Source organism: Microcaecilia unicolor, chromosome 1 (assembly GCF_901765095.1).
Source record: "Microcaecilia unicolor chromosome 1, aMicUni1.1, whole genome shotgun sequence".
In the NCBI taxonomy this organism is placed as follows: Eukaryota; Metazoa; Chordata; class Amphibia; order Gymnophiona; family Siphonopidae; genus Microcaecilia; species Microcaecilia unicolor.
In genome coordinates, this window is record NC_044031.1 from 655,957,259 (window position 1) to 655,973,300 (window position 16,042).

Genomic DNA, 16,042 nt, shown 5'->3' on the forward strand with positions numbered 1-16,042 from the left:
TGTTCATCTATTTTTATAGCAAATTATTTTCTACTTTGCTTTGCAATTTGATTCAGAACTATTTATATATATATATTCCATCTGTGGCATTGTTCCTTTTTCCAGCACAGCTATCTAGCCATAGAGCCAAAGAGGTACGCTTCCCCTAGACACAAGTCCAGAATAATTGCTATTTAGTAGTGTTCTGTCAGCTAAGTACTTCTGGATATATATTATGAGTTGTCCTCCTGAATATACCCCTACAGTTCCTTGACCAGCTGCTCCCTGAAGCAGTCCTTTGCTTCATCTAGGAACTTCACCTCCCTAGCATGCCCTGATGTTACATTTATCCAGTCAATATTGGGGTAGTTGAAATCATACATTATTATTGTATTACCCAGTGTGTTAGCTTCCCCAATTTCTGCTAACATTTCTACATCTGTCTGTTAATTCTGGCCAGGTGGATGGTGGTATACCTCATCACTATTTTTTTCCTCTTTACTCATGAAGTTTCTATCCATAAGTGTATTTTGTTTCCTGCAGAACCTTTAGTCTATTTGATTCAAGGCCCTACTACACCTTCACCAGTTTGATTACTCTACCACTGTAATGTAAGTTGTACCCTGGTATAACAGTGTTCTATTGATTATCCTTCTTCCACCAGCTCTCAGAGATGCCTATTATCTATCTTTTCAATTAGTGCTTTATATTCATCCTTTTTTTGTTTGTTTCCATGGCTCCCTTTCCTTCTCTTTTCAGTTATTTGTTGCCCACTATGTTCTTGGAAATAGGAAGTTATGCACTTCTATCCCTGTCCTATTGTTGCTTGTATGTGTACCATATGTTCCTGTGATACTTGTTTTCTGCTCATTTTCTTCTTATGGTTTGTAGACCGCCATGAAGCATTGTGAATGGTGTATCAAATATCCTAAATGAATGAATAAATACATACATACAGCTGAACTTCTCATATTTTTATTAGGTTAAAGAATACAAATATGGTATTTTCAGTTTGTCACACCAAGTTTACTAAAATATGGCTACAGTAAAAGCATATAGTACACACTTTAAAAAAATTAAAAAGCTATGCAAGTCTCACAGAGTTCCTTCATTGGTATGCTCCTTCATTTGGATATAAGCAGAACAGTGTCAGATCACTACTTACATGTGTTCAACTGTATCAAAGTGTTTGAGGATTTGTCCTCGGGTTCCCTGACCTTTCCCACTCCCTCCAAAAGAAGTCTCAGAAATGGTTTGGTAGATACCTGTATATATATCCTGAACTGCAAACACTTAACACCCTGGAACCAAGGCCAGGCAATACATGATTCAGTGGCCCTCATACTTTAAGTTTCTGCTGATTTTCACATATGTAAAAGTCCTTTTTCACCTTTGTTTTATAGTCCAAAAACAAAATGGCTGAAAGGCATAAATAGCTTATTAAAAGCAAATACGCTTCCTTCTTCCCAAGTGGGACATGGTCCTGTCTGATACCATCTTAATATGCACCGATTGCATCTTTCATGCTGTATTAGAGAATAAAATTTAGCTTTTGTGTTTATGTAGCACTTTTGCTGTGCTTTAAACCTCTAAACAGAATGGCAAAATGGGCTTGGATTTATGAATCAATGTAGCAGTTAAACTCCATCGGATTTGTCAGATCCACTCACACACACAAAAGTGTGTGCTTGTCTGTTCTTGTAACCTTAAGTATTTATGTATATTCATTTAAAATGGATCTACATTTGCAAATTAGATCCAGTAATAGTAAGGTGGCATTACTGTGCCAGAATCTTTCCAGGTGTTTTAACACCCTAGTTAAGCCAGTGTGCCACCAATTTACGTTTGAGTCACTATTAGCAAGAGTGGCTTATCTTTATCAAACTACTACCACACAACTGCTTTGGACAGGATTAGCCAGCAGTGTTAGGAGAAATTCACGTACTTTGCACTGAAAGACTTTCCATATGAGCTGGAAAGTTTATGTGAAGGTGAACATGGACCGATATCAAAATCTGTTGTTCTTACTGCTGATATCATGTGGTAACCACAATGAGCTAGATTCTCTTAGTTCACAGCCTGAGAAAACCCCCTTCAGTTCTACTCTTGCCAAGGTTGAGTAATGAACCATAATGTTCAAAGTCAACTTGTTCAGCAGATCTTAAAACATTGAGAATGTGCTCTACTGCCATCAGAGATGCACAAGGGATATCAGTCCATATTCTCTATTGGAAAGCGCTGAATGATTTTGAGTTCACATCGATTGTGCTTCAGGGTGAGACCATATTGAGTTGACAGGTCCAGCTTCTGGTCATCCTTCGTGCTGAACTCCAGCTGCTGCAACAGGATGGCCAAGAAGAGAAACAGCTCTAACCTGGCAATGGTCTCCCCAATGCATTTTCTCTTTCCCATGCCAAAAGCCATCACCTTCTCCACCTCTGTCTTATCCAGCCCAGTTCTATCATCATTAAGAAAACGTTCTGGGTCAAATGTGAATGGGTCACTCCAAAGTTTCCTGAAAAATGAGAAAAGTTATTTCAGTGCAGGCTTATAATATATAGATACAATAGTATATAAAGTTGATCTAGAATTTGGCAGCTAAGATTTAATGCTAAAAAATGCAGGGTCCTGCGATTGGGCTATAGAAACTCAAGGAAGAGGTACATTATAGGGGGTGACATACTTCTGTGCATCAAAGAAGAGCGTGACTTGGGGGTGGTTGTATCTGATGCTCTTAAGGTGGCCAAGCAGGTAGAAAAGGCAAGACCACAAGCCAGAAGGATACTTGGAAGCATAGGGAGAGGAATGGCCAGGAGGAAAAAGGAGGTGCTAATGTCTCTGATGAGACCCTATTTAGAGTACTACATACAGTTCTGGAAACTGCAACTTCAAAAAGATAAACAGGATGGAGTTGGTCCAGAAAGCAACTTTTAAATGGTCAGTATTCTTTGTCATAAAGCATTATAGGGTCAGACAAAGATCTAAATATATATATACTTTGGGGATAAAATGTAGGAGAAGGGAGAAATAATGGAAACATTTAAATACTTCCATGGCATAAATGTATGGGAGGTGGGCCCAATTGAAAGGAAGCTGTGGAACAGGGGGCCACAGGATGAAAATGAAAGGGGATAGACTCAGAGTAATCTAAGGAAGTATTTTACAGAAAGAATGATGGATGCATGGAATGGTGATGAGGGCTGTATCTGAGTTCCAGAAAACTTGGGACAGGAAAGGATTGTAGAGCTTGGTAGTTGGTGTGGGCAAACTGGCTAGGCTGTATAGTTTTTATCTGCTGTCATTTTCTATGTTTTTATGTGAGCAGGAAATACACAAGTGAATAAAAATGTAGTACATTGCTTTCATTCGAATATTGTTTGCAAATTACACCCTGGTTATCTAACATTTTGCTTTCAATTCTTCCAACTAATCAGCTAGTCAAGTTTCTTTATTTTACACCATCTCTGTGAAACTAATTACATATGTATAAGTGATCTGAGTCCTCCTACTGTAAATTTAAGGGAGGGTCATAAGACTATTTCACCAAAACATTTGAGAGACAGTAAAGTTATCTGCCCAGCAGTTCTCCTATCCCTTTTCTCTCCCTTCCCACTTGTGTTAGTTCTATTATTATATTCTGAGTCTGTCTGTTCTGCATAACTTGTTTTGTGATGGTTTGATTGTCTATTGATTTAAAAAATAAACTAACCTGCTTGGTTGTACCTGATATGAAAGACCCTTGAATATGTGTAACTAATGGAAAGAATGGGATTTGTTATACCACTTTTCTGGGGTACCTGGGGGCATTGGGGGGTTAGGTGACTTGCCCAGAGTCACAAGGAGCTGCAGTGGGAATTGATCCCAGTTCCCCTGGTTCTGAGGCCACTGCACTAACCACTAGACTACTCCTCCAACCCACAATAGCTCACTTGCAAGTTTTCCTCAACCTACAATTTGAAATATATATTTAGCTACAGTCAAGTACTGTACTATGCTAGGTCCATATTTTCCCTGCAGATCAGACAAGATTAATTGTCTAGGAGCACAAGCCTAAGGGTCAAGGACTACATTAGCATATAGAATGTAATTAATTATATCAACCTAAACTATACTTACTCATCGTGGTTCACTTGCCATTGGTTGACAAAGATGCAGATTCCTTTGGGTATAAAATAACCATTCAGTGAGGTGTTCCTGGTTGTACTGCAAGAAAACATAGCCACAAAATTTAATTGACAAACCTTTCTCAGTTTGTCTATGTGATGAGTGCTGTTCAGAAATTAAAATCACATTGCTGCATAGTTTCAAAATGTTTCCCTTGAATTATGTCTACTTTGGCTATGAAACACTGGAAATGTTGGTCCTGTCTGCTATATTCTACCATTTCTGCACAAAGCGACATCCTTGGTACTTAGGGGCCTTGCATTGTACTGAGAAGGAAGACCAAGATACAATATTTTCCACTCCCTGATTTTTAGCCTGCTGCTATAACCATTTGGCTAGTCCTGCAAGTGTGTGTGTGTGTTATTCTGATCGTGAGCCCTTCTGCCTAGGCTGCGGCCTAGGGAGGACCTTGGCCAAGGCCTAGGGTAGACCAAATTGGCGCTATGCAATAACACAGGCCACAAAGCCATGCACACTCAAGGAAATCAGCAAACACCACCAGAAAAGGGAAATAGATCACTCGTGGGCAGCAAGGCCGATCTGGAACCAGCTTGTACAGAGTCCAAGCGTACGGGCAGCAAGGCCGAACTAGAATCGAATCATACACTAGGGAAGGGAAAAGAACAACGAGAGGTCCCAGAAGGGACTGGGGCTCAGGCGGCACACACAGCACCAGGCAGAGACACAAAAGGACAGATGTCAGACCAAACTGAAGGATACAGACAACAACCAGAGACAGAGAATACAAACAAAGGCTACACAGTAACCCAGGTAGCGGAAGGCAGTGCTCAAAGGGGAAAAGGAAAAGGCAGGGTCAGAGCAGGACACTATAGACACGCGGAACCTAAAGGAGCGAAGCTCCACAGAAATGGCCGAACAGGAAAAGACAGACTGAAGAAAAGGGACTGGTAGAATCCATTAGGTGGAGGAGGGCCAGGACCCACCAGAGCCAAAACAAATACAGCAGGCCAAGGGCAAAAGCAGACAGAAAGAAAAGGTAGCTTCTAACTAACTAAACCAGGAATGGGAGATAGAGAGGCATATTTTCAAAGCACTTAGCCTGTTTCTATGGAACTTTGGAAGGCTAAGTGCTTTGAAAATATGCCTCAGAGCTCTCCAAAGTCAAATAACAAACACAAGGCACCAAGAGTAAAAGCAGAACACAGGGGAGGACTGCCTTCAACTACACAAACAAGAAAAGGGCCAAAGCCCACAGGAACCAAAAAACAAACAAGCAAAAGCAGACTACAGAGAAAGGCTGCTTTCAAATATAAGGACAGGGAACAAGTAGAGCTCACAAGAGTACAGAAAGGGTTAAAGCAGACACCAGAGAGAGGCTGCCTAAAAGAGGCAGGGCACACAAAAGACAAATACCTAGCACTGCACATAAAGGGTTAAAGCAAACTAGAGGGAAAGTAAACAAACAAAGCAGGAACAGCTTACCATAGACAAGTCAACAGAAATGCTGGTTACAACCAGCACACACAGAGACCACAAACAAAGAGAAGAGCAAGCAAACTACAAAGAATACACCCTGTGCCACAAGCACAGATTAAGCAACAGAACCAGAGCTCAGAAGAAAGGAATAACGCTAGAGCGTCCGCTGTAGGGAGAAGTAAGTATAAATAAGGTCTGACTTCTGACATCTGCTGACAGGCCAATCAGAAGTGAGTCCCAGTCATTCCCCTGCCTGTCTCAGTAGAATCATAACAGTGTAGGGGGGGGGGAGATAAGGGAAGGGGCAAACAGCTTAATCCCAGTTTAATGCTTTACAGAATCCTTAAAGAGTAAGATGCATATCCCTAAGGGTAGACAGATATCCTTGAAATGAAAAAAGGTGGATTTGCTGACATCTTGGAGGCAATATCTTAAGATGACTGAATGCTATAGCGCACCAGGGGCGGGGTGGTGGGGACGGTCTGCCCTGTGTGCAGGCAGCAAGGAGGTGTGTGGAGCATGCACGCAGCTGTTGACTGTGCCGGTCCCCTGTTCTGAAACAAGAAGTTGACATCAGAGGGGGCAGGGAACCGGCAGCTCCGACAGCCGTGCACCTGCTCCGCGCACCCCCTTGCTAGGAGGAGGGGGTGTTCTGCCCCGGGTGGCAACTATGGTAAGTGTGCTACTAATTGAATGTGCCATTGCTGCTGCTAACTTAAGTCAAATTCCTCTTCATGAGATAGTGAGTGCGGCCTTGAAGACTTTATTTTAGTCTGTGGCTAGCAAGGAGACTAATTATGTATTTAGCAACTACATCAAGACATGTCTTATAATCAGTCTGAGAATGCATTACCAATGTGGAATTGTGAAGGGTACAAATGATGAATGTCTCAACATCTCCAGAATGAACGCTTCCATGTAAGGCAACAGCAGTCTGTCTGACAGCCTGGGTCTTCGCTCTCTGCCAATGACCTGGTCTGTGGTGCACAAACACAATTTAGGGAAAAAAAAAAACACATCACTTCTGGCCTATTGTAAGGAGTTTCCTCACTTGCCGAAAACTTCTACCACTTGATTGAAATGCAGTTTCCAAAGTTGTAATGTCATTTGAAAGCTTTCCTTGGCAATAAACGACCTATGGGGCAATTCAAAGTGATTGTCTGGTGATAACAGCCACTGAAAGGGAATGCCTTTTGGTACCTAGGAAGCTAGTGCACAGCTAAGTGAGTTCAGTCAAGAATAGGCAGGTCAATTCTATAAATCAGCATGTGCTGTCAAGTGTATCTTGCACAAGTAAGTGGCACCTTAATTGCCACTTATGAGCACAAGTGCACGATGTGCTATTCTATAAGCTGGTGCGTAGATACCCTAGGGCTGGATTCAGTAATTGGCGCTCAAAATTCGGCACCAAAATAAATTGGCACTGAATGGTATTCTAGAACAGGTGATCTGGGATAGGTGCTCTTTATAGAATAGAGCGTAATGCCGGATCTGCAATCAGCTTTGGGCACAAGGAGTTACACTGAAATCAGGTGTAAATCCCGGTGCTCAGGTTGGGTGTGGATCTGCATTATTCTATAACTGCATGAATTTTAAGTGAACGCCCCTGACCCGCCCATGGCCACGCCCCTTTGCACATCTGTACGGAAACACATAGGCACTATTCTATAAATGGACGCTTAAGTGCCTTTTTCCAGTGGATCAGCTGTTTCTGCCCCATTTCAGTGCCTTGCATCTGTTAAAACGCTTTCAGAACATTTGGTGCCATATGTAGAATTTCCCCCTAACCCCTGGATTCTATATAGCGTGACTTAAGTTGCGCGTGCAAATCCAGTCATATTCTGGATTTGTGCACACAGCTTAATGAGTTAACAAGCCAATCAGCACTGATAATTGCCAGTTAACAAGCAATTATTGAACCCTAATTGACATTAATTAGAATATATATATAAAATAATGAGGATGCATGCTTAATATAGGCATGTTAGATAATGTTGCATCCACAAGTTACTTATTCAAACACTTGATTGTTTTTCAATCGAAAAATAAAAGGTTCACAATACAATACATACCCAATTCTTCATGAATTTTCTGCTGTATATCTTTGTGAATCACCAAATACATGAGGCTCCAGGACAGGCCAGTTGTGATGGTGTCAAACCCTAAAGCATGAAAGGATGAGAGACTTGGTAAAAGAAGTCATTTCACATTAACATTTTGCGTATTTTAAAATATTTAAAATTGATTATATAACATTTCCCTGGCTCTATAAAGAGCCACCCAGAGAGGTGTACAAATTAACAAAAAATAAAATAATTATGACAGTGCTCCTATTATGTAACTGTCAAACCACATCATACACTTATGCATAAACTTAGCAGTATAGGTAAATCTTTACTGAGTTCTTGATTTAATGGGAACTAAGCAAGAGTGGCAAACTACAAAAGGTAAATGAAGTGGACAATTACAGGAGGATCTATAAGAGGAACATCATGTTGAATGACTATTTCCTTTCCAGACAGGAATAGAGATAGCAAATATAGGACCACATCACCCACCTAATTTACTCATTTCTGATGTGTTCCTAGCAGGGGTGTAGCCAGACCTCAATGGGAGGTGGGGCTAGAGCCCAAGGTGAGGGGGCACATTTTGGCCTGCCGCCCTCCCCCCACGGCCGCTGTCACCTCCCCACTGCCACCCTCCTGCCACAGCTTCCACCCCTCGCCACCACTCCTCCCACCACCACCACCACTGCGAAGGTACCTTGATGTGAGCATGCTCAGTTTCATTAAAATGAGTGTGAACAGCAACTGAGAGCCAATTTGGGGGGGGGGGCCCAGGCCCCCATGGCACCCTGTAGCTATGCCACTGGTTCCTAGCCTACTCTGTTTCAGGGCTTTACCTTCATATCATGTCTAGCCCATGCTTTCTTTCATTTTTTACTGTTTTTTACTATTCCTATATGCTCAATCACATGGGGATAGATTCAAGCAAGAGCACCAAATTTGATGCAGACATGATGCGTGCTAAGTGTAAATTCTATAATGGCAGTTCTATATGGGGCTGCTGTTATATAATACTAACGTAAGTCTGCAGTTTCTTGCCTAACTTCAGGCATAGGCACTTAAGCCATGTCAAAGGCTGGTGTAAGTGCTCACACCTAACTGTTGACAGATAGGCACACAGCCCATACTATTCAATAACCTGCATGCGCAACTCCTAGGCACGCCCCTGATCTGCCCATGCCCCTCCCATGTCCACTCCTCCTAGATGTTGCATGTGATAGAAATTGACTGCACAACTTCTAGAGCAGCGACCAAGGGCAGTTGCGTGGACAACTGCTAATTGGTGCCAATTAATATCGATTTAATCTAATGTTACATTCCAAAGGAAATTAAGGTTTATTTAAATGGACAAGTTTATTTATTTATTGGTATTTATTTAAATTTAGACATCAATATTCCTTCGCATGAGAATGTTATCCACTTTCTTTTACCTTAACTATGCTACAGTGTCAAACTCCATATCTACTATACGAAGCCAATTCATTGTTCTTACAACCCTTTGGAATGAAATCATGGCTAACAGGGATATTCCTTTGACTTATATGTCATACCTAGGACCATTTAGGGCTGGATTTGGTAAATGGTGCTCAAAAAATGGTGCTAAAAAAATCTGCACTCAATGCTATTCTATAATGGACATTCAAAGATGAGTGCCCATTATAGGATGGCATTGAGGGTCGATTTGGATGCCAAGACTTACGTCTGCTAAAATCAGGTGTAATTCCTGTCACCCAATTTGGGTGCACATTCCTGGCATTCTATAACACTGTGCCTGCATAGCAGGTGGCTTGTGATGCAATGCAGGTGCGTTTTTCAAGGTTGGAGTTTTCTGATTCACTTGGTTTATATTTATCCACAAGTCATGAAGTACTCTGATCAAGCTTCAGTGACCCCCGAGGAAGGCTTTGTGCCGAAACACAGCCCATGTAGGGTCACTTGGTTTATCTTTTCACTGCTTTGTGGATTACTACTTGCGAATTTTGGAAAGTAAACAATTTTTAGAAGTTTGAACTTCATTTTTTTCCTAAGTTCTTTGGAACATTTTTCCCTTCCACCCTTGTTTTGGTGCCTCACAATAGGGAATTTAACTTTTAAAGCTACAGCATGTAACTGGCCAAGTTCTTTTTTTTTGTTTTTTTAATTAAGCTTAGTGTGGATTCTTTGGAGTCTCTTTGAGCTCTTATCCATGGGTTGTACAATGTACATATAGCTAGTAGATAGCATGCAAGAGGCTAGAAATTTAGGCATTTCCTCAATGAACATGAGCCATTCAAATCTGATTTCTAGAGTGAAACTCTAGATTGAGGTTAATTTTGACAATTTTACTTACCAGCACCAAAAATGTCATTGACCAGGTTGACAATTTTCCGATCTGAAATTTGAGTATTGGCATTTTCATCCATTTTCTTCTCCTGACACTGATCAATCAAGGAGTCGGTGATATCTCGAATATTGTTCTGATATAGGAACATTCAAAGTGATGATTAATGCAAGTCATGACGCTAATAATATAAATAAAATATAAAAAGAAGTTTGGAAAAGACTAAAGAGAAAATGATACCTGATATTTATCAAACCAGAGGAAATGTACTGAATACTTGCATTGCATGCATACCTCTTGCCCTTACCTTATCAAAACTCTTATAGTGTTCATTGACAATCTTCTGTATAAAGGTTTGCAATTTCCTGTTGAGATCCACAAAGACTTTCATGGTGCGATTGGGAAGGTACTGAAGAGTGGGGATGAAATCTGCTAAGTTTCCAGCAGAGGCTGCTTTCCCAAATTCATCTGTTAGATTCACCAGGCTCAGCAGTTCTCTATCGTCATGGCTGTAGCGTTTACCAAAACACATGGCAGATACAACATTTGCCACAGAGACTACCAGGTACCTGTAAGGGTCCAAACTACCCTTCTCTTCCATTATCTTCAGAAAACTTTTCACAAGATATTCTACTTCCTTACAAATGTGCTCCTCTATTAGACAAGAAGAGGTAGAGGAAGAACATGGTGAAGTTGAAAAAGTCCTCAATGCATTTTGAGCAAGTCTTCTGCGAATTTTCCATACTTCCCCTGAATCCGTGCTGAAAGACAAGCTCTGGCCATCACCAATGAAACTGAAAGTGTATAAATCTGGACGGCCTAAAAAGTCATCTCCTTGCTTTATGAGTGCCTGCTTGAGTGTGTCCAGCCCACTTAGCACTAATACAGGTCTGGTGCCGATCTGAATTTGCATCATATCTCCATAGGTCTGGCTCATCTTGGTCAAACTCAAGTGAGGGCTCTTGCCTAGCTCCAGTATATTGCCAATCACTGGGAAAGACCATGGTCCAGGCAGCTTCTTTAATCCTTTGGGGACCCTTTCCCTGAAAGATCTCAGTATCAAGAAGAGCACGCTGAAGACAACTGAAGCAATAAGGACCTCAGTAGCTGAGATGGAAATTTTGTTTTTCAGTATGGATAGCAAGCTAGCCATCTTTGTTGGCTTGTGAAACGTGAAAGTATCTGTAAAAGAGTTATATTAAACATGGATATTTATGACAACAATTTCCCCTCATCACTATTCACTCAGAAGTTTCTCCAGTAAAAACAAACAAGAAATGATGGGTTTGGCATCACTCTATGTCCTCTCCATGCAAAACTCAACATACAACATTTTAATACAGTAAAAAGAGTTGGATGATCTACAGTAGATATAAGACGGAAAGGGAAAGCAGAACCAAGAAACAAGTAAGTTAGTATTTAGAAAAATCAGAGTACTACTTCTGCTTTAATGGAAGCCAAAATTCCAGAATTCAATGTACTGCTTGGTTCCAGTGTCTAGAGCATGAGTAATTTTGTGGGAAAGGGGGGATTTGTACAGAATATTTAATCTTCTTGCTTTGGCAGTGATCATTACCTCATGTGCCCAGTGGGGTTGGTGTATGCACATGTGTAAGGAGGTCAACATGATATTTAGACCCCTTCTGGATAAGAGACAACCAGGGGAGACAAGCTATCAGTTATACAGTGTATGAGTTCCTTTTAGTGCTACCAGATTATGTCATGTGTTGTAATGTGAAGATTGTTCACTGTTTTTAGCTAAGAAGGGCTTACTCCTATATTGTGCAGAATAAATATGAAAAAGACCCATCCTCAGTAACTCCTAGCTCAGACACTGCAATTGGATTTTATTTTTATATTTGATTTAACATATTTCCATTTGCTGAGTACATCATAGTGGTTTAAAACATACTATCATGAACAAGAAAGGGATTAATGCAAATAGAGTCAACTTGCAGAAGTCATGGACATAAGATCAAGAAAAGGTGGGGATTACAATCTCTTTTAAGTAGATAACATTTAACAAATAAGGAACATTGAATGACATGGAATAGCTAGGAATGTATCCCTACTTTAAATCAGCTGTAGCCAAAGACCAAGAGCATTATTCTGGTTTATTTGATCGGAAGAGAAACTCGAACAGTGCTATCCACTAACAGTCCTTCAGCACTACTGAGTGGAGGAGTAGCTTAATGGTTAGTGCAGTGGACTTTGGGCCTAGCAATTTCTGGGTTCAATTCCCACTGCAGCTTCTTGTTACCTTGTGCAAGTCACTTAACCCCCCCCCCCCCCCCCATTGCCCCAGGTACAAAAGCTTAGATTTGTGAGCCCTCTGGGGACAAAGTACCTGCCTGTAACACACACAGACCATATCTAGTAGTACTATAGAAATGATTAGTAGCAGTAGAGCTGCACACATATTGCATTTTCAGGATTCCCCTAGTGAATATACATTAATATCAATATTGTATGTATATTTATTAGGTATGCCCTGAAAACCTAACTCATTTGTGGCCCTTGAGGACTAAAGTGAATTTGACAGAACTAGATACTCAGTGGGTGCCATACACTTTAAGGGGGTAATTCTCTATTGGTCACCAAAATTTAAGCACCAGGATGATGCAGGCTAAGTGCACATTCTTTAACAGCAATTGTGCATGTGCAATTACCATTATAGAATACTAGTGTAAGTCCACAGGTATGCACCTAACTTTAGGTGTGAGCAGCTTCTCTAAATGCTCGTGCTTAGCTGTTAATATTCTGTAACTTGTGTGCACCTGACCGGCCCACGCCTCCTTTCAGTTGTGTGCATTTTTGCACTTGCAATTTGCAGGATCCTATTTAAGAAGAGTTACACGGGGAAGTGATACTTAGTGCCAATTATAGAAAATAATTGGTCATGCCAATTAGCAGCTAATTATCATAATAGAATAGAACTGACAGTATTCTTTCTAGACATCTATTGGGAAGTCTACCTATGAATCGCTTGTTTACTCTTTCCAAAAATACTAGGACTAGGGGGAACCCGATGAAACTACAAAGTAGTAAATTTAAAATGAATCAGAGAAATTGTTTCTTCACTCAATGTGTAATTAACCCTATGTTGAATATGGCTTCTCTATAGCCGATGACCTAATGTATGTTACAATCCTATCTATCACGCAGGAACCAATACACACTATCACAATGTATGCTTCTTTACCATGTATGTATGTACCTTAATGTAATGGCTTTTGTACTCTGTTACCCGGAAATGGCAACCGCCATTATGGCAAATGTAAGCCACATTGAGCCTGCAAATCGGTGGGAAAATGTGGGATACAAATGCTACAAATAAATAAATAAAAAATTAAACTCTGGAATTCATTGCCAGAGAATGTAGTAAAAGCAGTTGGCTTAGTGGGGTTTAAAAAAGGTTTGGAAGGCTTCCTAAAGGAAAAGGCCATAAGCCATTATTAAAATGGACTTGGGGAAAGTCCACTGCTTATTTCTAGGATACAGCATAAAATGTATTATACTGTTTTGGGATCTTGCCAGGTACTTGTGACCTGGATTGGCCACTGTTAGAAACGGGATGCTGGGCTTGATGAACCTTCGGTCTGTCCCAGTATGGCAATACTTATGTACCTATATCTAATAAAGAAAACAGAGGCTTCAGTTCAGAAAATATATTACAGTGAACACTGTTAAAAATAGGAATGTGCATGACTAAAACATTTTGAAATGGAAGGGGAGCCAAACGTATTGACTTGAGAAAGGGTTACAAGGTTGTTATGACACTGGAAAAAGATGTCACACAATTGATATTTAAATACACTGTTGTAGAGATAGATATTCAGTAGGAGACCTGTGAGTGGCAGGTTGCAGTAGGAGGATGATCAGAAAGTGGACAAGAGTTTTGGTGGTGTCAGTGCATTCATAAGATAAAGACAGATTTTAACAACATTATACAAAGAAATTGCATGTTTTAAAAGTGTTTTGGATGGAGGAAGGAGGAAACAATGAAGATAACCCAAGGGCTGTGGTCTGTGAGGATTGAGAAGATGAGAGCATTGTCCATGGAAATAGAACAAGAAGTTCCATGAAGAACTAATGGATCTTACATTTTGGGGCATATGTGTGTCTATGTATTTATGTGAATCCCATGTGTATGGCCTTGGCAGGATTATCTTGGATCCCCTCCCCCCCCCCCCCCCCCCCCACACCCCATTCTTCATAAAGAAGTCTTGAAAGGGGAAGAAGAAAAAGGAGAATTTGACAGAAATTATTTTTAACCTTCTAATGAAGTAACAAGTAAGAAATGTTGGCAAGTACACTACTCATTAACATTTTGGCGCTCTGGGTTGATTAAAAAAATCAGCAAAGCAAGCATCCAACCTCGCCTTGCAGCACCCTGAGCAAATGCCAAGTCTCCCTACAATAATTTAATATGGAGAAAAGCCATGAGTCCCAAATAATTGCAATATAGAACAGTAAGTCAATGAAAATTTTTGCTGAAAAGTTAGAAAAGCAATAGAATATCTTGTTATATTTATTTATTTATTTGGATTTTGCTGGCAGCTTTTTCAGTAGTAGCTCAAGGTGAGTTACATTCAGGTAAACTGTGTATTTATTATTTTGTTACCAAAAAAGCAGGAATCCCCAGTTTACTTGAAGAATGTACCAAAGAATAAACAGGGGGGGGGGGGGGGGAGGATTCTCTATTTCCCTTGTCTATATATTCACAGGAAGAACAGATAATAAGCTAGTTTACTTTACTAATGATGCTTGTGCTACCATAAAAAGGAAACATGCTTTAATATATTTTACAAGAAATCAGTGTCTACCTATTCCCAGTGGTTCCCAAACCTGGTCCTGGAGGCACCCCAGCCACTCAGGTTTTCAGGATTCCCACAATGAATATTCATGAGAGAGATTTGCATGCACCGCCTCCACTGCATGCAAACCTATCTCATGAATATTCAGTTGGAATGTACTGAAAACCTGACTGGCTGTGGTGCCCCCATGACCAGGCTTTGGCACCACTGACCCATTCCTAAGTCTTCCACATCAGTCTTATTCTGCAGTGCATAGGCTTCCATCCCTCATTGTCCTTGTCCAGCTCGGTTTCCTCCCCTCTTTCTCACATGGCTTCCCCTTTAGTTTCTCTACTCCTGTTTTACTCCTCCTATTTCCATATCGCTTCTGGATTCACATCGCCTGTGTTCTTGGTTGTGCATGACTCGTTAGTTAAAGTCTCCTTACCTGATGTGCTGTGGCAGCTTTCCTGTCCTCAAGGACTCTGTCGAAAAGCTACTCCTCTCTAATTGTCCGGAGACTCATTGCCAGCATTTATATACACCTCGCTTCGTGCTGATTGGCTAATCCCCTCCCGTCACCTGATGCCAGTTCAAAGGGAGCCAAGTTGCTGGAATCTCAAGTAACTGGCACGCTAGGAAAGATTGCGTAAACTTCCGTGCGCCTCATAAAGAAAAAAATAACGAACATAAAACTAAATAAAAACAGAGGTGCAATCATAATTATCATAATAATGCTAAGAGCAGGCATAGCGGAAGACAGGTGTACCAGTTGCATGTGTATAGTGAAAGATTTTAAAGGCAAATAGAGTGGCAGATTGAAAAGATATAAACATGCAAATGCAAAGGTAAAAAAACACTTGGAAAATGGTGATATTTACAACCTGATACAGGATGAGTAATGGAACGGGGCAGCATCCAAGCTCTCCATCCAGAACGGGATGCTGCAAAACTTTAGTGCAACAGGGAGCAACAGAGCATCACAAAATGCGTGCGGTCTGTCCTACAGTCATCAATTAAGCAATTCCCAATCTCGGCGAGGGATGGGACCCCGACTCCTCAGAAAGGTTTATGACCTTTGATCTCAGAAAACGAAATGGCGGCAGCCCTAAGTAGCCCTTCGTAGAGATGATCCAGAGACAGAGATTTAGGTCTTTGGATGCTTAGGGAATCTTAGAGAGAGAGAGAGAGAGATGGAGTCAATCGACTTTTTCAAAACTCAACATACTATCTGCTATCTTTTGAGAGAGGTTCTACGGTCTTCATTATTAGATGCAACT

The 16,042-nt window shown here is 40.8% G+C and overlaps 1 protein-coding gene across 1 annotated transcript; it reads right to left on the reverse strand.

Annotated features, from left to right (window-relative positions):
• Window positions 1–938: 938 nt before the first annotated feature.
• Window positions 939–15,277, reverse strand: LOC115457072 (cytochrome P450 1A1-like). Its single transcript, XM_030186499.1, has 7 exons — window positions 15,211–15,277; window positions 10,274–11,148; window positions 9,976–10,102; window positions 7,653–7,742; window positions 6,434–6,557; window positions 4,096–4,182; window positions 939–2,494 (listed from the first exon to the last, which is right to left on the reverse strand). The coding sequence occupies exons 2-7, from the start codon at window positions 11,117–11,119 to the stop codon at window positions 2,191–2,193; spliced, it is 1,578 nt and encodes a 525-aa protein (XP_030042359.1). The 5' UTR covers window positions 11,120–11,148; window positions 15,211–15,277; the 3' UTR covers window positions 939–2,190.
• Between the last annotated feature and the right edge of the window lie 765 nt (window positions 15,278–16,042).

Bases quoted from the DNA above. Each gene is read 5' to 3' on its own strand.
- LOC115457072 (XM_030186499.1), bottom strand. From the start codon at position 11,119: ATGGCTAGCTTGCTATCCATACTGAAAAACAAAATTTCCATCTCAGCT. The intron at 6,558-7,652 runs GTATGTATTGTA...TGTGCACCACAG, and splicing joins GAAAATTCATGAAGAATTGG to ACCAGGTCATTGGCAGAGAG. The intron at 2,495-4,095 runs GTAAGTATAGTT...CTCATTTTTCAG, and splicing joins TGGCAAGTGAACCACGATGA to GAAACTTTGGAGTGACCCAT.